The sequence below is a fragment of the Syngnathus typhle genome, linkage group LG15 (genome assembly GCF_033458585.1).
Source record: "Syngnathus typhle isolate RoL2023-S1 ecotype Sweden linkage group LG15, RoL_Styp_1.0, whole genome shotgun sequence".
NCBI lineage: Eukaryota > Metazoa > Chordata > Actinopteri > Syngnathiformes > Syngnathidae > Syngnathus > Syngnathus typhle.
Genome location: NC_083752.1, coordinates 4055975 through 4078512, shown reverse-complemented (window position 1 = coordinate 4078512; position 22538 = coordinate 4055975). Strand labels below are relative to the sequence as shown.

Below are 22538 nucleotides of genomic sequence, written 5' to 3'. Positions count from 1 at the left end.
TAGCGCAGCAGTTCCCGCAAGCTTAGTTAATGACATGTCTATCACCAAAGTCCTTGGGTTGTCTGGAAATGAAGGGATAAGCACTTATAGTATATGTAAAAGTACAGAACTTCCTCTTCTAGATTTGACCTCCGAGAATCACCATGGCAGGCTAACATTGCGGTGAAAGAAACAACATGAAAAAGTTTCGTCTCGGCCAAATGGGATGGGGCATGGTCAGCCGCAAAGAGTCGGTGACATAAAGTTTTCGATCGTGACATTAAGTCCTGATCAGATTTTCCGAAGCTTTCCGAGAAGCTTTATGAATGAGGGCAGTAGTACGCAAATTCCGCACGACTTAAATAAAATGTTCGGATTAAAAATGGCCGCCGGAACATAGCATAATCATTCAGTGCCTTGACTTGAGGATTTGGAGCTTTGCAGCTTTGGCAACTCTTCTGGAAAGTTTTTTTTTTTGGGGGGAATTTTTGACCTTTTTTCCAGAAGCACATTTGTGACGTCACACATTTATATGGCTCTCACTCACCATTCTTAATTCATCCCAAAGGTGTTCTATCGGGTTAAGGTCAGGTTTCTGTGTTCATCCACATCCGAGTGTGTCCTCCATGACTTTATGGACTTTGTGCACTGGTGCAGAAGAGCCAGCTCCAAAGTTGAGTGCATGGAATTGTCGTTCTTGACTTGATATTGCTCGATCGAACGTTTGAACGAGCCAAAGCGGGACTGTTTATATCTTTAAATTCCGACAACTTTCCTGTGTGCTAGTTACAGCGCCGTCCTATATCAGTCAGCAGCCTGTTTATGAAACTCTCTTCCAAACCCAAGAGTCAGAAACTGAGCCAAGCGCTTCAATACTCTGCCAGATCAAGCGAACGTGGGACAGAAGGTTGGGCTTGACGCAAAAAGGGAGGGGGGGGGGCGTTAGTTAGCAATCCTTCTACTGCAGTTCTCTGACCTACCTCCATGCTGCTGAGTTCCAGTGTTTACCCACACTGTTAACTATTACCAAAAGGCTGTGTATCTTGGCTACAACCCAATTCTATTATCAAAGGAGACCCAAGCTCTGGAGGCTTTCCTAAAGGCCACGATTTTCACCCCTATAAAACCAAACCCGGGCACCAAAGCACTCCTTGTAGTTTTCTCCCAGCTCTCATTCTCCTAATGCTCTTGCTTGAACATGCACATTGGTTAAACTGCACTTGGAAGGTAATGGGTTTTTTTTTTTTTTTTCCTTTTAATAACCACTTTCATCTCTGCCTTCATTTTCCTCAGCATTGCTCTCAGTGCAAATATTTAAAATGCTGCACATTATGACTATTTTATGAAAGAATAACTGGTCAACAATTGTTTGTTTTGTAATGAGGGATTACAACGATCATAATTTGATGTGTTCCCCATGATAATTATGATCTAGCGACACGATAATGAATTGGTGTTGAGAAACTCATTTCGAACGTTTCCAAAGACAGACGTATTTCAAATGTTATGATGAGAGAAGCTCACATGATGCAGATTTCTTCAATCTGATCAGAATTTGGATTCAAATGATTTTTTCCTCACGATCAGGCCTTTAATCCAAATCAACTGGTCCAGTTTATGTCCTTGTCTGTGTGTCCCATGGCAATTATTTGATCAGGTGTGCACCCATATTAGCTTCTGTCTGTTCTCATGCTATCATTGTTGCCATGTAAACATCTCTTTTTAAGTGTGACTACTTTTGTGTTGACGCATTCATGGAGTCTGATTTCCTGAGGTGATATATAAACAAATGACACTTTGAAGTGTGTGATGTCAAAGTCCGATTTTGCTCTCCTTAATTTGACTCTGCTGTTATTTGTATAATAGTTAGGCTATTTCTTTTGAGCCTTTTTCTTTTCTCTCCCCCAGGCCCACGATACCTTTTGTTTTCTCGAATAATGATTTCCTTTTGGGTCACCTCTCCCGCTTTTCAGGGTAGTGAAAGTGGATCTGTCCAGAGCCTCTCTATTACATAGCTCATCAGATAGGGAGGGCGAGATAAATCCCCTCTGTATAATAAATGTCTCATATTTGATCTTTATAGGTGGGAGTGATCTCACAACATTGATGCCTCTCAAGGGGATAGCTTTCACAAATACTGGCTTTTTAGTATGAAAAGGATGAATCCTATTTGCCTTTTGATATTCATAAAAAGTGCCCAGTGAACAAAATGTCAAAAAACGCACACACCCTATTTTTTTGTTGTTGAAAGCATGACAGGTCATTGGATCGGACCAGCCTACTGGTGTGAATGATAAACAAGTTAACTCCCCCATTTCAAGTCCCTTTATATCATACCTCAACCATAATGTACAGGAAAGGGTACTTTTTGCCTTAGCAGTTCAAAGTTCAAGCGCAGGGCCCCGGCAATCATTGACTCGGTCACCGTTTTAATAGAAAGGAATGTACTGGCAAATCAAAAGGGAAGATTATAAGAGTTGGCTCGAGAATAAACAAGTGATTGTAAATAAATAGGGCGGGCTGAATGCCAGGCGTCTATATAATATTGCACGCTTGCTGTTGGAATGAGAGACCGCAAAGACGTAGAAGGCAACACGAATTGTGCGTCGCTATCTGCATTGGGTGTGCAACACATCTTCAGGCCAACATTCGAAACCTTGGCTTGTCAATTATTTTTCAAGGAGATTTCTTTCTTGTAGATCATTGGCCACAAGAACTACAGGTGTGTTCCATCCAATGGACTTTTAAGCAACAATTATTTTTGTGTGTGCGTGTATAGCCTGAGAAATACGGTACTTTTAAATAGCGTTTCAAAATCCAATGTGTGAAATTTTAAACCCTATGCGTCCGACTTTTTACAAAAGTTGGAAAATATATTTAATTTTGAGCAGTATTTAGTTTGTTTTGTTTTCTGTGTCACAACTGCCTATGTTGGCGCCAAGTCCAGTTGAGTCGGAAACCGGTTTTAAGTCCGTGTTCTTTATATACCTGTTCAGTAATTGCACACTTTACTGTCATCTTTTCGGATATTGTTAGATCTCTTATCTGATGTTGTCATGCTGAGTCAACATTGATAGCTGCAGGTTTCGTCAGTCAGCCAGTATCAACGGTTTCTTTGATCAGAGTCACTTTTATTTTTTTTAGTCTGTGAAAAGCTTGAAGGGTGCAGCCAGTGGAGCGGCAAATGAAGGAAATGTGATCCCATTTTTTTTTTTTTTTTAGACTGTGTTCAGTTTGCTCAATGAAATGAAATTTATAATAGTGGAATTTTGATACCTCCATCCGTATTTTTAGAATAAAAACAATGAAATACCACCTGTGTGAATTGATGATGCTTTCGGATATAAAATCACACTGACTTTAAAGCAGCATGCTAATTATTTTTACTGTGTACGTATGCAAATGATACTGTTTGTAATTCTGTACTGATTTTGCCTTTGAAATATGTTATTGCCGATTCCAAAGAATTATCGCCCTGAAAAACTGACTCTGAAAAGGACAGATGAAATTTAAACTATTAATTTCTTGCTATTGATATTACCGCTTGTTAGCTAGTTCGTTTTTAATATGAGTACAGATTATGCTTAGTCGCATCGATTGAGTAAGGTGTGCGTGATTGATGATTTGTGTTGAGCTTCTCCATCACCGATATCAAACATAAGCCCCGGGGGCCAGACCTGGCCCGCTACATCATTTTAGTGACCCTTAAGGCAACTCGTGTGTCAACTCAATGTTTCTTGTTAAAATTCCAAAATCGTCTTCCCTTTTAATAACAGTGAGATATTGTTTTTTTAAAACCCTACTTTGAAAATAAAACAGAAAATGGTTAAACCTTTACCCCATGCAGAGTTCAGTGCTCATTGGCCCTTTGTGGGGGTAACGTTGGCTAGCAGTATAGCGTGATGCACAAGTGTGGGGAACCAACTGGTTATGGTGGTTACAGAACAGAGCAGGTCGCTGGGATATTTGCGTAGGGAGGACACACAATACCGTACCTACTCTCCTAGTACATGATGCACTTTGGGCTAAATATAACTAGAGGGATCAATGTGGTGTCGAAATCGGTGCTCGACTTGACACGACCTATTGCGAACGAAGAGCGGAAGTGTTTGTTTTTGTATTTTAAGACCTGGAAACAAATGATAGAATGCAAATGAAGAAATCATATCATGTTTGTTTGCACTCCAATAATTGGATCAGGATCTTTGATTAGCCATTGTGATAACATCATTGGTTCCCCCAGGGTAACTGTAGTCTGAATAGTTCCCCCTCCGCCTGCATGGCAATACAACACCTTAAGTAATCTCCAGGCTTTGGACTATAGCATACAATCAGGAGCTCTGGTCTCTCCAGTTGGAATAATATCAACACCCCCTGCCCTTCGGAGTGAAATCTTAACCGCTCACAATTAAAGCCTGTCAATGAAGGGCCAGCTGTTGCTCGCCCTCTGCCGGACCGTTCCGACCCTCGGACGGATGCTACGAGTTCAAGCCTTCTGCCTCGCACACACTCCAAAGCATAAAACGTCATTACCGGCACGCATCAAGTTACAAAGCATCAAGCTTTCCACCCCGCTGCTAACGAAGAAAGTGGTGGGAAACGTACACGCCATGTGCTACTACACACCCAGCATCTGCTCTTTCACACAGAGTTTCTCAAGGCCACATGTTGTCAGGACACCGTTCCGCAAGCATACGATCCAAACGGAATGAAGCGCTTGTTAGTCTCCTAAAGACATCACAAGCAGCTGGGCAGACCCTTCGGTAAACATTTCCGATTATGGATGGTTAAACAAATCAACGCCTGGCTGGGAGAGACAATATCAAGCCAGCTGTTCTAGGTTTTTTCATCTGAAGAGGATCACTTGATGTCCCGCCGTGCAGCTGCACGATTGAGAACATGCGTACGACAATAGTGATCCACGTTGTCCCTTAAGCGGTGTTAAAAATGGTTCGAGGGATCCACCATTTGTCCAGCTCGCATTCATCTTGAATGCATTTTGCGAGTTTGACAATCCTCCTGGATTATTTTCCCTTTGAATAAGTGGATCCTATTGTTTATTCCCTGTTGCCACCACCTGTTTGCAGCTGTGGATGAAAAGTATCTGGTGCATTTGGAAAGCAGATCGTTTTCCAAGCTGAGTGCTTTCCTAAACTGGACAGGGGACAACCAGTGTCCCCCCCCCCCTCCCTCATTTTGTCTTGTTAAAGTATGTGAGAAAATCACAAAATCGCCATTAATCCATCTCCCTGAGACATGATTGGAATAGTTCTCTTCAAGTGTGTGTTGAAATCTAGCAATCCTTTTGGAAATCAGCTGTGGGTGTCCTAGTTCTCATGCCTTGTGCTTGAATGTTCTGTATGTGTTAGAGCGGAGTATTGAGATTCCTGTGGCTGGATTGGAACCTTACCGTAAAACAGGGTTAAGTAGTACTTCCTGGTTTCTAATCAGCATTTATTGTCAAAGATGAAATGCAGTATTTAAACCATAGGTGTCCAACACGAGGCTCGGGGGCCCAGATATGGCCCGTCATGTCATTTTATGTGTCCCGTGAAGACAAATTGTACATTGAAATGAAAAATTTGGTTCACTTTTAAAAATATAGTTATTGCTAGCCATTCATTTTTTTCAAATATTTTAACCATTTTGGTCATCCGAAGGAAACTACGATGCAGCCCGCGACAAAAAAAAAAAAAAAGTCTTTCTGTAGATTTTTTTGGCTATTTATTGGCTCCAACTTGTGTAGCTTTTGAAGAGCTACGTCGCGTCTGCAGTCTTCGTGGTCCTCTAATCAGCAGCAGAGCGGGCTAAGCTAAGTCGATGGCCAGGGTGGAAGAAAGGCTCGGGATGAAAGAGGATAGATTACATATTCATCTGGACAATTTAGAGGAAGTGAAGCCTACAGAGATGCCTGTCGAAGCACCATGACGAAGGGCAGATTACACACACAGGTGCAAGTGTATGACACGCACCTCGGTCTCGTTCAGGCTTCAGTCTCCGTCGCAGACACATGTTTTGCCACCTTCAGTCCGCTATGTTTTGTCGAAGGCCCTCATTTCACCGAGGCTGACGTGTTTCTTCGTGTACGGTCTTTGTCGCTTATCATCAATCTACGTTTCTTATCAGTTTCCTTTTATACACAAGTTGTTTGCTTTCCACGTCTGTTGTTGCTCCCCCCCCCCCCCACAGGTTGTTATAATAAAGTCTTACGTAATTACTTTTTTTTGCCGTAAAGCAGTCTACTAAGGCATTACGTATGCATTTCAGTAATAATTTGGTAAACTACAATGTAGTGTAAACTATACTTGAGAATTTACAACTTTGTGATTTTTAGGGCCTCCATTATGTGCAGCCTGTGTCAAAAAGTCAGCAGCCTGTGCACATAAATGTCAGTCATGACATTTACAGGCTTCCAGTTGAACATAGCGGCTGTTGCGCAATGTTTTTAATTCAAATTTTGAATTGCCCCAATTCAGTACCAATTAATTCAAATTTTATAATTTTTTTGACAGCTCACTTAATGATCACCGTTTTAGGCGGAATGTTTTTCTCAATAATAAAAACACTTTATAGTCTAATTTCTTATTGCTCATTGTTGACAATTTGTGAGGGAAGGTTTTTTGCTCATTTATTTTCTGCACGGCATTTTTATTAATGACTGAATGCTTACCTGCTCACCTTGGGGGTCTTCATAGCTTGTCAGGCATGTTTTTTTATTCACCTGCCTGCCTCATTAGCCCCAAGGCCCACTTTGACTGCGTTCTTCCAATTGGACATGCACCAAAGGAGTGTCACAGGTCTTTGCTTAGGGCCAGATTCATCTCATTGAAATACTACAGCCTCTAATTAAGCTTTTTTTTTTCAAGGGAGTGGCAGCTTTCATTATCTATAACTCAGTTTGGAAAGTTGTCCTGGTTGTGTGTTTTCTGGCCAGGTAAAGTAATGATGGTGAAGACTAAAAAAAAAAGTTGTAGTGCATAGCAGCAACAGCAAAGCACCTGGAATTCTTATCTCAATTTTTCTATTTGGGTGAACATGTAATGTGGAAAACATACTCGATGTGGAAAGTTGAAAACAACACGACTTCCTTGTCGGACAAGTGGCTTTCACCTGCCAGTTGAGGTTTCGTGATTTGCTCGGACAAGTTTTTGCCAGTTTGTGTTTTGAAACTTCAAATCAGTTTGCTCATGTGGTAAATTTGAAATATATGTGGGGAAATAATACATTAATGAGCAAGTAACATGTTCCTTTGGTGGGAGGAAGTGCTCTGGATGTCCAGAGGGGCTACGTGTTGAGACTCACCCCCCCCCCCTCCCCTCCCTAGCCGTTTTCCTTTCACACCCCATGCGCTGATCTCCCGACACATTCATTTCTCCCGAGGCGACAGTAGTGTCTCCTTTTCACTAAACTGTCTAACTTCTGAGGTCCTTGTGATGAGACCAACATAGTAGAACACTGCCAACATCAGCTTCAACTTAAAGTTCAATAAGGTCAAATCTGCACGGCATGAATTTCTGATTAATTTGCTTTTTTTTTTCAAATTATTTATTAAATAATTGATCATTTTTGTCTATTTTGAAAAGTAGACCTCTTTCCAGGCTATTGTTTATTATAATTGAGGTTTTTATTCCTCTAAACTGGTGTAATGTGATAATGTGTAAGCGTTAAATGTTTACGTTTTTTTTGTTGCTTTCTACAAGCTTGGATATACTTTGAGCAGCTGGGGCTTTTTAGTGGTTTGCCCCTCAGGCAAGTGATAAAAACTTTTCCTGGATGGGAGGTTTGGAAAAGCGGGCAGATGTTAAGAGACTCTTCACTATTAAGTGAGAAATTCATTTACTGGCGAATTCAAATGCATTTTTTTGGGTGAAAAATTAATTTACTGCAGAATTCAAATGCATTTTTTGATGGAGTCAAAATATTTGCTCATTTAGTAAACCCGCTTGGACGTCCGAGAAAAGCACTCGTTCATTCCGAGTTCCCCGGCTTAGCATGACGTGCACAGCAGTCTGCGCAATGGTGATGACTCACGTCGGCTCTCTCTGTGTTTCCCCGCGGATCAACCGGCTGCGTCTCGATGACTAACCATCCTCTTTTAATGTGCCGCTTTTAATTTCATAGTTCAGTCAAGATGACGGACAGCAGTCTCCATAATCTTCACACACCCACTGCTTACCTAACACCGCATTACGACAAGTGTAATTCCTCACGTCTTACTGAGCTTGAATTTTATGAGTCATTTTTTTATGATCTCTGTTGTGCATGGATATGGCCGGCAAATTCAAAATGAGGTGATTTTCACATTAGTCCGCGATGATAAGCAGGTGCGAATGTGGAAAAATCGGGGACGCCGAGTGCTCGAAAAAGGTCAGGGTTGTTGTTGTTTTTCCTCTGATGTGGTTTTGCAGGAAAAGAGCCTCAGCCAGCCTCAGTTTGGCAGAGCTGGCCTTTGCCACCCGCTGCTGATTCCTGGAATATAAAAGCCTGTTAAAGCTGGTTCTGATTTGTAGGCCACCCACTCAGCGGTACGATTTGAACGGACCTTACGAGAGAAAAAAAAGAAAAAAAAGGAAGGCGGTGCTTTACAACTGCCTTTATCGCTAACCTGCCTGAACTTTTTATGTGATCATTTACGACAGTCTACAGTTAAGACTTCCTACGCTTGTCCTCTCCTCTTGGCTGCTGCAGGTGTGTGCCGGGAAGATTTGTTGCCTAGTCTATACAAAAGGCTCACAGACAAGAATGGATCAGGAATTTCTGGTTCCCGGTACCTCCCCTCACGTGTGTTTTAAAGAAAGACCGAAATAAAAGATCAGAAACTTTATTGTCACATTGTTGTCATTCACCTGCTGGTAAGTGGGACGTTTCCTTCCAGTACTGCACAGGTGTCCAACTCAAGGCCCGGGGGCCTGATACGGCCCGCCACATCATTTTATGTGGCCCGCGAAGACAAATTGTGCAATAAATTCATGTGTCATGACTTTTACTTTCTTCTTTTAGAATTGCAAATAGTCTTCACTTTTAATAATATCTTTTAAATATTTGACCAGTTTTTACTCGTCTGATTTGAAAGCGTGTTATTTGTCAGTTTGTTTTGGAGCTTTTACTGTGTAAAATATGAGGTGCTCGTACATTTATTTGGGTTGTCATAATGGCCCGTGAACAAAATGAATTTAACACCCCTGCTGTACTGCTTAATTAGAGCTGTCATTTGATCAAGCAGACAAAAAAAAACCCAGCAGACATTCTTGACTCAGGTGACCGTTGATAATCGTCATTGTCGAGCCTCCAGTTGACTCCAGTCGAGACAGCGTTCTTGAGTCTCCTTTCATGAGGTCACCCTCTTTTGTGTCGCCGGGTCGCACAGCGTCACGGAGACGCCGCCCATCTCCATAGCGCTCGCACCCTCAGGGCCAGATGAGGACAGCCGGCAGAGGAAGTGTAAAGGTCTAATGTTAGACTGCTGATGGAAGGATGCTAGATCAGGTTGCAGAAGCAGCTAGCTTCCCATTGTCAACCTGACTTGATCTTCCTCACTCATTGGATTTGATCTCAGGGTCTTGGACCCTACCCACAGGCACTGACTGCAGAATGTCATAGCGGAAATCTGAATTCCTTCCTACCATTCATGAAGTCGATATGAATGGCGCACTGGACTATAAGCTGCAGGGTTCAAAAAGTAGTCGGGAAAATATCGAGGCAATTTAATCAAATATATTTTGTCCTTTGCATGGAATTGATGCATTTTCTACAAATTCCTATGAAAGCAGCCCGGTTTTAATTGTGATTGAAAATAGCTTTTGTTTGACTCATACTATAATTGCCATTTAATGATAGACGCACCCAACACAAATAGAACAATGCTTTATATGTTTTTATATGGGACCTTTAATTTGTAGTTTAGACCAGTTTAGGAAAGCCATACTTAGGTTGTGATGTTTGCCACTATTGTGTAGAAAAGGAGAAGAGAAACTGTCAAACTTGAAAATATCACAGAGGGGGATAAGTACACTTGGCGATTATTATTATTTTATTATTATTTATTATTATTACTCCGGTACACATTCCTACGGATATAACGGCTTGACATTTGTAAATAATCCGACGCGTTGCGACTGTCAGGCCGGAGTTTAAATCTTCTAGTTAGCAGATAGGGCAAAGAAAAATGCCAGCCAGCCATCGTTGAGGTGTCCCAGGAGAACTTTGTCTACTTTCTTTGGTGGTTGGCCTGGAAACCACAGCCAAACTGCCTTTAGTGAAGAGATTTTAAGGTCAATACGCGTAGCCTCTTCTGTAATTATGTAGCCTGAAATATTTCAATGAGGAACAATGTATAAATAATGCCATCTTTGTAAAACCACATTGTATCCATAGTGGGCCAGTATGGCTGTCAACTCGTATACTACACAACAAACTGATGAATAACTCGTTTTGAAATCAGAAAAATTGTTGAAATATTTTAAAATGATGGCTAGCAATAGCTCTATTTTTTTAAGAGAAGACAATTTGTGGCAGGCCACATAAAATGATGTGGCGGGCCGTATCTGGGCCCCCGGGGCCTTGGGTTTGACACCTATGAAATATCAGCCTTAAAGTTTTTACTGGGGCACTTTTGCTGGGAAGAAAACCAGGTTCATGTACACACTTTGGATTGACGAGAGTGGTGTTCCAAAGGGCAACGTTTTACGTGTTTACCTGGCCACTTCAGTGGATTCCACAGCCTGCTGGCTGCGACGCTGAGGTCGAGGCTCCGGTGCCTACATGTCTGCCGTCTCCTCCGGAGACATTCTTAGTCTGATATCACTGCTGCATGTTCAAGAAAAAATTTGAAAGTACATATTGAAACAGACGCTAACAGAGTGGGAGGGGGCGGGGCCAGACGGGCGCAGTCATTGTGGATGTCGCATCGCCAACTATGAGGCCTGCTCGCTTCTCGCTGTTTGTCAATCCCAGTTGATGAAAAAAAACAAAAAAATTCAGACAGCTAAAACGTTTTTATCTTTTTAGCATGGTCTGGTGAGATTATATTGCGATGTCTCGCATGATGTCGTTTTTTGTGCAACTTCAATGGTGTTTTTTTTTTTTCTTTTCAACAAATGTATGAGGTCAAAGTCATGTATAACCTGCATACATGAAATGCCTTCCCTGAATAATATCCCCCCGACCCCCCCTCCCGGTTTTATGATACACACGTGCGCTCGATGAGGAGATTGAAGCGACTTCAAAGCGGCGTGGCAGCATTTCTCTCAGCCCAGCCTGTTTACACTGCTCAGTGGAGTCTGCATTCCTCTGTCTCGTTTTTCCACGGCATTCCACGTGGAGCTCCATGCTCTTGGCTGCGTGCCCACGCCACGGCAACGCTAACCGCTCGACCCCCCCCCCCCCATCGAACATGACATACAAAGTACAGTACGACTTACCCGTCCGTTCAAACTAGTCGGGAATCTCAACGGAGATGCTGTTTTCAACTATTTACTGGCAAGTTGCTAAGGAGTTGCTAAGTGTGCGGACAGTGTGACCACATGATCACCGGAGAAGATCACGCATAACGTGGAAAAGCCTTTCATTTATTTTTCCTGTGTATTTTCTGTTTACTTTCCCTCGATGTCACCGGCTGACATCAGTGGCGTGTTGGGTGACATAATGTAAGGGTAAAATTATCATCTGAAGTTTTTTTTTAGTTTGGAATCTTAGAATGTTCTTTTGCCAAGAACATTTCTGGGTGTACCACATCCAAGTTGAAAGTCTAATTCAGTCAAGTAGATTCCTTTTGTTTATGACAGATGTCTTCATAATTTACTTGAAATGTGGCACGTTATAATATTTTAGCATGGAGTATTTTTGCTCTGTTTACACATTGAGAGAAATCTCAGCTAGGTAGACAACCTCAAAAAAATCAATTTGCAGTTCCGAAATTATAATTCTTATTTGCTTTAAATATCTTACATTAATTGACGTTTACCAAAAATGACTGACAAGGTTGAAAAGTTCAAATTGTCTCTCTTGGTGATGTTGTGGAAACGTGAGCGAGGTGGAGTCATCCTGCAGGCCAGCGAAAGGCCAGAGGAAGCCTGGAGGACGTGTGGACGTAGCCTCCGTGTCTCCATGGAAGAGGGATCGCTGCAATACTAACAAACTGTTGGGTTAGCAAGCCGCTGACCTGTTATGACAGGGAAGTGTTGTGTTTATGTTTAACTCGGGGGGGCTTTGAAATGTATAGTGCAGTGTTCGCCTGAGGCTGATGGAGCGCTTCGAGTTGTTAGTGGTCGCCATTGTGTACATGTATGTGGTGTGCTTTGAAAACGATGGCAAACTTTGAAAAAATTTGAAGAACTTGCTTTAAAAAAAAAAAATGGCGGGCAGACAAAAATTGATAGTCATTTTTCTTTCCGTAACATGTCCCCTTTAACTTTCCCATTTATAGAATATAAACATTTGAATGAAGTACCCACCCTTAAAACACATCCAAGCCAATTAAGCCCTCATCATACTTAAGTCAAGTCTCATTATGGGCTTACGTTTCGTCGTCATTCTCTGTGGTTACTGAATGTAGGCTGACACTGTTGATAAAGAAGACGAACGTTTTGTTTTGACAAGTCCAAAACACTAATGTCTTCTCCTTTGCATTTGTAAGGAGATGCATTTTTTTTCTTTTCTCAATTCCACCCAAGAATTGATTCAAACTGCCATTTTGGCCGTTTGCTCAGATAAAGGACGATTGAAAAAAGGCGAGCCTCAGTTTGGAAAGTTGGCTCAGACGTCAAGTGCATGAACAGACGCTTAATTTGTGTAATCAATGTAATTGCTCCTTATTAATGAGAACCGCCATCTTACACAATCGGCAGGGCGGCTGTATTGATGCAGTGCCGTTTATACACAAGGTGCGTCACATAATTAAAAAAAATAATTCAGATATATACTTGGATCTTTGATTGTGTTATTTTGTTTTTTCAAAAGCATCATAATTATCGAAATAGTTTTTTAGGTGTGTTATCGGTAATCCGTCTTTTCATTTGAAAGCCAGCAAAGGTGCCAAACTTGGCCGCTATTAAGAATTGTATTATGTCCTTGGCACAAAAAGAAGAATGCCAGGGCATTTTGCAATCTTTACAGCAGGTTTGTCTGACTGAGTCACTTGCTCAATAATCAGGCTGGAAAATGTGTGTGCTGTGCATGTTTATCTCCATTCTGTACATCTTCTGAGAATAAAACCCAGAGTGAGTGGATTTAATTACTGTACAGGTATTTGCTGATATGCACAAACCTGGCAGGCCTGAGGGCTTTAATCCATGAGCAAAGCTGTCTCTCTTCCTTGCTCAAACACTATTTATTGCAAAAGGTGTCTCAATATCTGTTCAATGGATTCTACTTTGTCTTCTGTGGTTAATTTAATTTCTGAGTTTGATTCATTCTGTTCATCGGTAGCGGTGGATCAACTCTTGACTTTAAACTCTTCCATCTCTCCCCAAAAAACATTTGTTTTTAAATAAATAATTTTTTTTAAAAAAGCACTTTATTTAGGGCTGAACGTTTTCCCCCTAAATAATGCGATCGTGATTTCATGTATATTTATTTTTATTATTTTTTTTGTTTTATTTATTTTGTTGAATATAATAATATGTTTTTTTTGCACTCTACACGTGATGTCGACAGTTCAATCCAATAGTTCTTTTTCGGAAAAAGATAAACTGCCAGTAATTGAGTGGTGGAGCCTGATGAGCTTCCTCCCGCCAACACTGGCTGGCAACAGATGAACTAGAAAGTCCTTTTGCTGATTATTGGCAGCTGAAAAAAGAACATCCGCAGGCCTAAGCAAGGGGAAAATATTATTGACTTCTCACCACAGCTACTATTTATTTTTCTCTTTTTCTGTGCATGTATTTGTTATTGAAGCTGTTACGTTTTTTTTTTTTTTCATTTGGGGGGGTGCTCTGAATATTTTCGTAACAGCCTTTGATTGAACTGGAAAGGAATGCCTTTAATCGTGGCTACAAAAGAGCCAAGGGACATGTCCCCGTCAGTTTGCAACAGATCTAGACAGATGAGGAGGAGGCGCAATGGAGGAGTGAGCATTGTTAACAGTCTGTGGGGAACTGTTTGCGTGCCCTGTGGTTTCTTGTCTCTGTGAAATGGAGACTTGGTGATTTGGTTTCCCAGGCCCCCTTTTTTTTTCTCTCTCAAGGCCACACAAAACCCCCCAAATGAAGACGATTCAGTCTGTCCTAATGCTATAGAGAGTAATTGCAGCCATCTAAAATAGATGCAAAACACCTGAAGGTGGCCTTTAAAATGCCTGACCAAAATGATTTTCAGTGTGAAGTTGAGGGACAATTTTAAAAGATTTTAAAAAAAAACCACTGTAATGTATCGTTTTTTTAACGACCTTTTTAACGTCTCCCGTATGCGGAGGTCATGCCATCATTAAACCATCTTGTAAAATTGTCTTTTGTTTGTTAGGGGGGCCGAGTTAAAGTGTAAGCCTTTAATTCGGCAGCTGGCAGAACAGTATGCTGCATTACTTCCTGAGGCGGCCATTGTTTTTGTATTTATAGGGGGCGGGGGGGGGGGGGGGGGTTCATTGGTCAAGAAAGGGCTCCTTCTTTCTGTCACTAGCTATTGGTGCATCTGTCATGTTTCTGTATCTTATTCCTCCGCTTTGCTTCTGACAGACAAGCACCAGCCCTTTGCATAACATTACGTCAAATCCCTCTCGACCAGCTGTTGATGTCACCCCTGGGGGGTAATTTAGAGATTTCCGCTGGGGTAAGACGAGGGTGGGGGCCCCGTTGACCTCAGTCTGCAGCCACATGAATGAATATCGGGGTAGGACCTGGCCGTGATGGACTAGTGGTCTAGCGGCGGGGTGGGTCCATTTTGCTCGGGTGGGTTGATTTGTGAGCTCGATTGAGTTCTCTAACCTCTTGTATGAGGGCTTTTTTTTTTTTTTTCCATTATTAGCTCATTCAGTGCCAATATCTTTGACGTCTATATCCGTCAATGGTGCTGAAGTCAAACTAACTTTCTCAATGATATTACCTTCATTTTGTAAACTGTGTCTCATTTTTTCATGCAGTATCACCCTTTGTCACTGTGCAACACCAGCGAAGATGAACGGCAAGAGGGTGACTTCATCACCATCGTCAAACTGGAGAAGAAGGTTCCCCGCTGTCTTCCGCTGCTGGATAAGGTAGACATCTTGATTCCTTTTTCAGTGGCTTTCAAGGGCAGACCTCACTTGTCCCATCTCGGACCTATCCGAACCAGAATATAGGCCATGTGCATTTTTGCTTCCCTCTAATATGAGAGCAGCCAGAACTTATAGATAGATTCCACCCACAATGGTTAAGATGTATGTTCAAGCGACCTGGATCTCCCTTGTGTTTAAGTATTCTTCCATACAAACTTAAAAGTAGTGTGATTTAAAACTGTTGCTATTTTTCTCCTTTTTCAAGTGGTGGCAAATTAGCAGGCAGGAGTAGAGTTAGGGAACTGCCTTTTTTTAACTTGTGTTTTCTTTTCCCCTAATTTAAAGCCATGTTGTAGAAGCCTGGCCGCCACGGCGATGATGTCGAGACATTTCCCACACAATTTTTTTTTTTGCCCGCCGCTTCGCTCGCTCGGTGGGAACTCGGAACCAGTTTGGGGAAAGGGAGGGATGTCACTCAAGGCTTAATGCAGTAATGGTTTTGATTAAAGCCTTAATGGCAGCACTGTCGTACAAAAGGCCGAGCGCTTCCTCCCTCTCCCGCCTTTGAAATCGGGAGGGAACGAGGGAGGGTGTTGTTGTTGTGTGTTGTCCACCCACCTTCGCCCATCACTTTTTGGGCTTGGACTTCTTTTTTATTTATTTTCAGCGGGGGGATTTCATCATGCAGCTGCTGGTTGGTTTGCTCTCCTTTGAAAAGGATGAGTCAGATGGTTTGGATGTGCGGTTCTTTGAATGAGACTTGTTTACAGTTTAGTCTGAGTGGAAGCCACCCCAGTGATCTATAGATACTCCGATGCCCACAGAGGGTTCTTTTTGCACCACACACTAAAAATAGACTGGAAACTAAATAACACAAAGCTGCCAAATTTTTGGATTATACTTAGTCTTTTTTTTTTTTTTAGCTTAGCTCCTCAGTAAGGGCAAAAATCATCTTTTTTTTTCCTTTCCTCTCCCACACTCTCTTTACCATTTATTGTCACTTTCACACAGGCGTTGATTGAAAACCTAAATCATAGGTGTCAAACCCAAGGCCCGGGGGCCCTGATACAGCCCGCCGCATCATTTTATGTGGCCCGCAAAGACAAATTTTGCATCGACTTTGTCTTATTACTAAAATTAACAAATTGTCTCCACTTTTTAAAATGAAAGATATTGCTAGCAATTTTTGTTAGCATTCTTCTCATTGGTCCACCAACCCTCCTATGACTCTGAACAGGATAAGCCATTTATGAAAATTAATGGATGGCTTAGTTGTCGGAAAATCGTTAAAGGCACTTTGTCCGTTCGCGTGTTCATGTGCGTGAATCCAAACCATCTTGTTGCTTCAGCCACTTACCCAACCATCAGATTATATTGGGAGTGATCTGTTATTGGCTTTTTTTGTTATTTGGTTTTGTTTACACGAAAGCCTTGAAACAGTTCTCAAAGCAACACATGACTCACTGGGCAAAGACATTAACAACGGCCGAGTCTAAACTCCACACAAGGCTTCCTGTACTTTGCTCTGAATAAATGCTGTAATCGACAAAGTTCAAAGCGGAGTTTTATGCTCGGGAGGTTTCACTGACTTTTCATTCGCGCACAAACCATCTCCATCACAAAGAATCCATCGTTTCTTGTGAGAACAGTGCTCGCACTGATTGAGTGTTTCGGCCCATGCCTGAACCTGTTGACTCTTATTGAAAGCCTCGCTCATTGATTCTACTCGTCTCTGATGAAAAGAGCTTTGCTACAATTGTGCCGTAATCCCGTTGTCGTCAACTCGGCTTTTCCTGTGGATGTTTGTTCGCTATGAGATCATGTTTCTTGAAGACTACTTTCCAAATTTTTAATTATTTTTTTACTCATAACAAATCATGAACGGCGACATCAAAAATCGTTTTTCGTGCATTCAGATCCAGATAAGTATGCGTTATATTATGATGACAGTGATCACAGAGATCATCAATCGATTAGCGGTCAGAAATTTGCTGCATCACAGCCATTCGTTCTACGCTGCCATTCTGGCAGAACTTGTCAAAGTGGGACATTGCCATGTCTTGTTCATGCGGACCTCGCGGCGATGCGCTTTAAGATAATGAGATGCGTGGTTTTGCCGCATTTTAGACAGCTGCAGTGGCTTTCAACATGAAAGTGTCTTAGTTTTGCCTCATACATAAGTTATATGCTTCATATATACCGTAATTTTCGGACTATAAGTCGCACCGGAGTATAAATCGCACCAGCCATAAAATGCCCAAAAAAGAGAAAAAAAACATATATATGTATATAAGTCGCTCCTGAGTATAAGTCGCCCCCCCCCACCCAAACTATGAAAAAAAACACGACTTATAGTCCGAAAATTACGGTAAGTTAGCCTGCTCATTGCTTGCTAAACAATGCAGGCTAACAAATAGGTCCTGCGTCATAACACATTTTTAACACAGTCGGTGCAGCAACACGTATAGGCAGACATTTTTACAACCTCAAGGTGTATGTTTTATAATGTACATTATATAGACTGCTTATTTGCGTTACTAAAATGCATTCCAAAGATTTTTTTTCTGTGTTTTTGTGGTGCCATTCATTTCATTGAGGACAGATGGTTTGCGATAAGCGTGTTTTGATTTACAAGTGTGGTCACAAACAAATGAATCTTGTAAAAAATACCCTTTGGCCTAACATGATACGCATTGTGTCATAAGATCTCCTTTGGTGGTCACTTTGGGATAAGTAGTTCCAGTGACAGGAAGTGGTCAAAAACAAGGCAAGCCCGGAGAAAAATGACCCTCATGACAATGGTTTTTGTCTTGTCGGGTCTCATTACCGGTAGGGGGTGCCTCTGACCTCAGTCTATTTCTGCTTGCTGTTTTGCAGTTAAGAGTTTGAATTGCGACAGCGGGAAGTTTTGTCCAATATATTTCTTTCAATTGCACGAGAACACATCTGGAAAAGGCTTTTTTTTTTTTTTTTTTTTTTTTGAGAGGGTAAATCTCAAAAGCAGCAGGTACACAAAGAATGAGATCTGGGTTTATATTCATTTCCCCCTCGTGAAATGTTTTTTCAGCTAGTCAGCGCCAGAATTTTGAACACTTCAAAACGGATAGACGATACCTGTTCCGCAAAGTTTGACGTCCAATTTTTTTTTTTTTTTACAATACTCCAGCAGGATCCACTTTTATCTCCACACACTTTGAAACCCATCTACCTCTACATTTTTAGAGTGTTTCAAATCATACCATATACTGTGTCATCATTGCTTAAAAATTAGAAACCTCTTCAAGGATTTAAAAAAAATCACTCTTCATGTTTCCTTTCTTTCTGTTTGCCCCCGGGGCAAATTCTCTGTGCTCCTTGACTCTGCTTTGATCATTTCCATCTCAAACGCACAAGCTTCATAATCATGTAAAAGTAGTTCAGGGCACATCTTTTGCAATCCCTCACAAATGTTTTTTTTTTTTTTCCTGCTTTTAACTGCTCAAAGCAAAGTCCTCTGTTGTTGCTTGCTTGACCCTCATGCCACAATCTTTTTGCCTCCCATTTCCCCTGTTGCTAAAGTTAGCCACTGTTTTATGTCAATGGGAAGATAACTTTGGAGTAAGCACTTCTAATGGTTACCTTCTTTTCACCCACTTTGAATCTTTCTTTTTTACTTGACGTCAACCATTGCAGTCATTTTTAGGGCACTGTGATCCCACTTGGGTACTTTCCTTTCACTCTGACTCTTTTCTTTCATAATGATACTAACAGGCAAACCACAGGAGTTGTTTTTAATCCAGGCAGATCCGTGGGCATCTTCTGTTTTGTTTTTTTAAATCCTCATTTCTAAACAGGTACCACATGACTAACATGACCTCAAAAAGTTTTTGTTTCTGTAATTTCCACTGAGACTTCAACACCGCTAACTAACAAATATCCACAATAAAAATATGGAAGACAATTAGCGTTTTCAATTACCGTATTTTCCGCACTATAAGGTGCACCTAAAAACCTCCAATTTTCTCAAAAGCCGACAAGTGCGCCTTATAATCAGGTGCGCCTTATATATGGACCAATATTGAGCCACTACAGCTGGCGTGGCCAAAGTCCGGCCCGCGGGCCAAATGTATATATATCTTATATATGGACAAAGTTTTAAAACGGGCCATTCATTGAAGGTGCGCCTTATAATCCGGTGTGCCTCATAGTGCGGAAAATACGGTAACTAGCTATGCATGCTTAATGTAGAATGAAGAGTCTACAGAGAAAAATAAAAAAGCACAGGAAGATGCATGTAAACTTGAACAGAGTTTCAGATTAAAGTCACAGAGTTGTTTTGACATCTTGTCAAGTATCTGCTATGTTACAAGTCCAAGGACACCCCCTAGATAAGAGATTAAGCTTTTACCCTCACCCAAACATGAGAAGCTAAGCTAAAACCCAAATTCAAAAGCTCTTTACTGCTCGTTTGCAGTTATTGGAAAACTTGTTTTGTCACCAGTTGAGGTAAATCGGCCGTAGCCGAACAATGTGAAAAATGTCTCGAGGGAAAACGCATTCCAGAGGGGAACAAAATCAAATATTATAGCAGTTGAGATGATCCTTGTTTCTATCGATCGGCATATTGAGCATCTCTCAATTCAATTTTGGAGAGATCGCAAGCCTTACAGGTCAACACTGAACAGATGTCACTTGGACCTGCAGCATTGTTGTGGTTAGTTCAGTTCAGCTGCTGTCATCACTCCTATCAACGAGGTGTGAGTGATTTTCAGAGGGCCTGCACCTCTACGCCACTCTCTCCCAAGTCATCTGACACCTTCAATAAATGGAAAATTCTCTGGCCTAAAGGTGCGCGCAGCACGCTAGCAGCAGAACACATCGTCTTGGTCTCCCCTCCCATTGTTGGGCTAAATATTTATTCCTCATTGATGCTAAATGATGTTCTCTTTGCTTAGGGCCTTTTTTTATTTTTTTTATTCCTCGCTCTCTCTCCTTGGCAAGCGACTAGCAGAAGTATGTTTTCACACTGTTCTCCCTTTTTTTTCCCGACCTCATTGAAACAGAACGTTCTGTAGCTTCTATAAAGTTATTGGAGTCTTGTTGAGTTTGCCGTCAGCATCGCCACAAAACTTTTATAAACAAACAGTGAGATGTCTGCAGTGCCATGCAGTGGGAAGTAACTCTTCCAAAATAGAAGCACTTGGAATTTCACCTGCATGCGTTTGTGTGGATGGACAAATACTTTGGAACTTTTTATTTTATTTTTTATTTTTTTTAAATGTACATCTAATCAATGGAAAGCTGACGTTTTGAAGACTATTAATTCCAAATCAGTTATTTTACAATGATCTTGCGTTTCAAAACACTCATACAGGTTTATTATTATTTTTTATATATATTTGGATGTTCTAAATCCATTGCCCGCATATTTTACATTGAAATCACCATATTTTAAATGTCAAATTTGGCTAATGATTTATGACAAACATGCAATTCAATCAGACTCAATTCAACAAAATTCAAACTGTATTTTCCCATCTCGTTTTTTGCTATACTTGATTTATTAAAACAATGGGAAAAAAAAAATCATGGGAGATAAAACTGAATAATTATACTTCTATATAATTTATATTATATATTTAATAAGTAATCATTTACGGTAGAAGCTATAATGAGGAAGCAGCCTAGTAACAAAATAGAATTTTGTTTACAGTCTGACATTTGAGGTATCTTCGTATATAGCGTTAGCACGATAACTCCACTCTAATTTACTCCAAACACAGGGCAATCACTCACTCACTCTCACACACACACAGATGTTTCCGAATACAGACTTTGCATCTCAAGGCCTTCTTATTGGGGCGGCGCATCCCTCATTGGTTTCTTCAAAGGGAGTGCGTACGGGTCGGGATTTCATCAGGCTGTCGTCGCCACTGGCCGCAGAGGTTTGTAAGAAAATGAGACCCTAAAAATAGAGAGCTGAGTAATATGCCGAAACAGAGACAGAAGACAGACAATAACACACTTGACCAAAAGAGTAGCCATAATAAGAGATTCATTTTACTGGTATTCATCTTTGTCAATTTTAGATTTCCTGTTGTCACTTTCTTTTTTGCAGCTCACATTTGTGAGCTTGGAACCTTCAGTCAGTATCATCCTTTGGTCTTCAGTTTTTCATCTGGCGGCTCAGCAATATGTACTGCAAGTCCGAAAAAATTCATAGAAGCTACTGAATGAGAAAAAATAATGCTTGTTCCGTCTGTGCTTTTTTTCTTTATTATTGTGATTTGAAGAACTGGCTTTAAATGACTTCTCCGGAGCCACAATCAATATTTTAGCCAGGACATTCCTTTCATGATGACAAAGGCAAATGTCCTCTTTTGAAGAAGAGGAAAAGAAATTAGTTATCTACTGCTCCGGTCACTTGATTCAGTTAAATAATCGTTTTCTTCTAGGTCAGGGGTGTCAAACTATGGCCTGCGGGCCAAATTTGACCAGCAGTAGAATTATATTTGGCCTGTGAAGATAAATTGTGCCTTGACTTTGTGTCAATACTACAATTACAAATTGCCTTCACTTTTAAAAAAATAGAGATGTTGCTAGTTTTTTTTTTAATATTTATATTATTTTTTATTTATTTTTTTATATTTATTATTAAAATTTGAACTGTTTTTACTAGTTAGTCAACAGTTTGTTGTGTAGCCTATATATATTTATATTTATTTGGGTTGACAGTCATAATGGAGGAAATTATGACGTGACAAAAACAGAGTTTGACATCCCTGTTCTAGGTCAAAGTTCACCAGGTCACAATTTGTTTTACAAAGTTTACTGTCAACTTTCCTCTCCACTTTCACACCTTACCTCTTCTATTGTTTCCCATTGTTGTCACTCACATTCCCATGTACACTTTTAATCGACCAGTCTGCCACCTCCCATTTCTCATTGTACACGCCGAGCTGAGCCGCCGGCCCTCTTTAAGGTCTGCATTAGAATGTTGTTTTTATACGGCAGCAAGTGGAGGCATGCGGAGCCTCTTTTGAACTGCTTGACAAACAGATGGAGGTTATTCATGGTGCCTTTATGAGATTAAGTGAAAAATTCTCATAAAAAAAGACAGACACACCTTCACACTTCACTGACATGTGCCTTGTTTGCTGTCTTTTTTTTTTTTTTTTCTTTCCTAACCTCACCACTGGGAACGTTCCCATTGCTACTAGGCGGAAAACACAGCGTTACCAATACGTTCCTCCCCAGGCAGGAAATGAAGCGTCCAAACCATTACAATGCAGACAAAGTGCTTCTCTCCCTTTCACTATGAACCTGTTTAAAGTGTGACTCAGGAAGGTCCGTGCCAAGTGCTCCACCCCACCGACCGACTTTTAGCAAAAGT

General features: G+C 41.0%; 1 protein-coding gene across 4 annotated transcripts in view; it reads left to right on the top strand.

The window, feature by feature from the left end:
- Positions 1-22538, top strand: part of LOC133167918 (E3 ubiquitin-protein ligase RNF43-like) — a 45458-nt gene that overhangs the window by 11266 nt on the left and 11654 nt on the right. For 2 of the 4 annotated variants that reach the window (XM_061299043.1, XM_061299046.1), the window contains exon 2: positions 15053-15166. In XM_061299043.1, coding sequence (XP_061155027.1) covers positions 15053-15166 — 114 coding nt within the window. Of the gene's footprint in view, positions 1-1146; positions 1207-8277; positions 8347-15052; positions 15167-22538 lie in introns of those variants that run through there. The other 2 variants (XM_061299045.1, XM_061299044.1) reach the window with 2 other exon arrangements.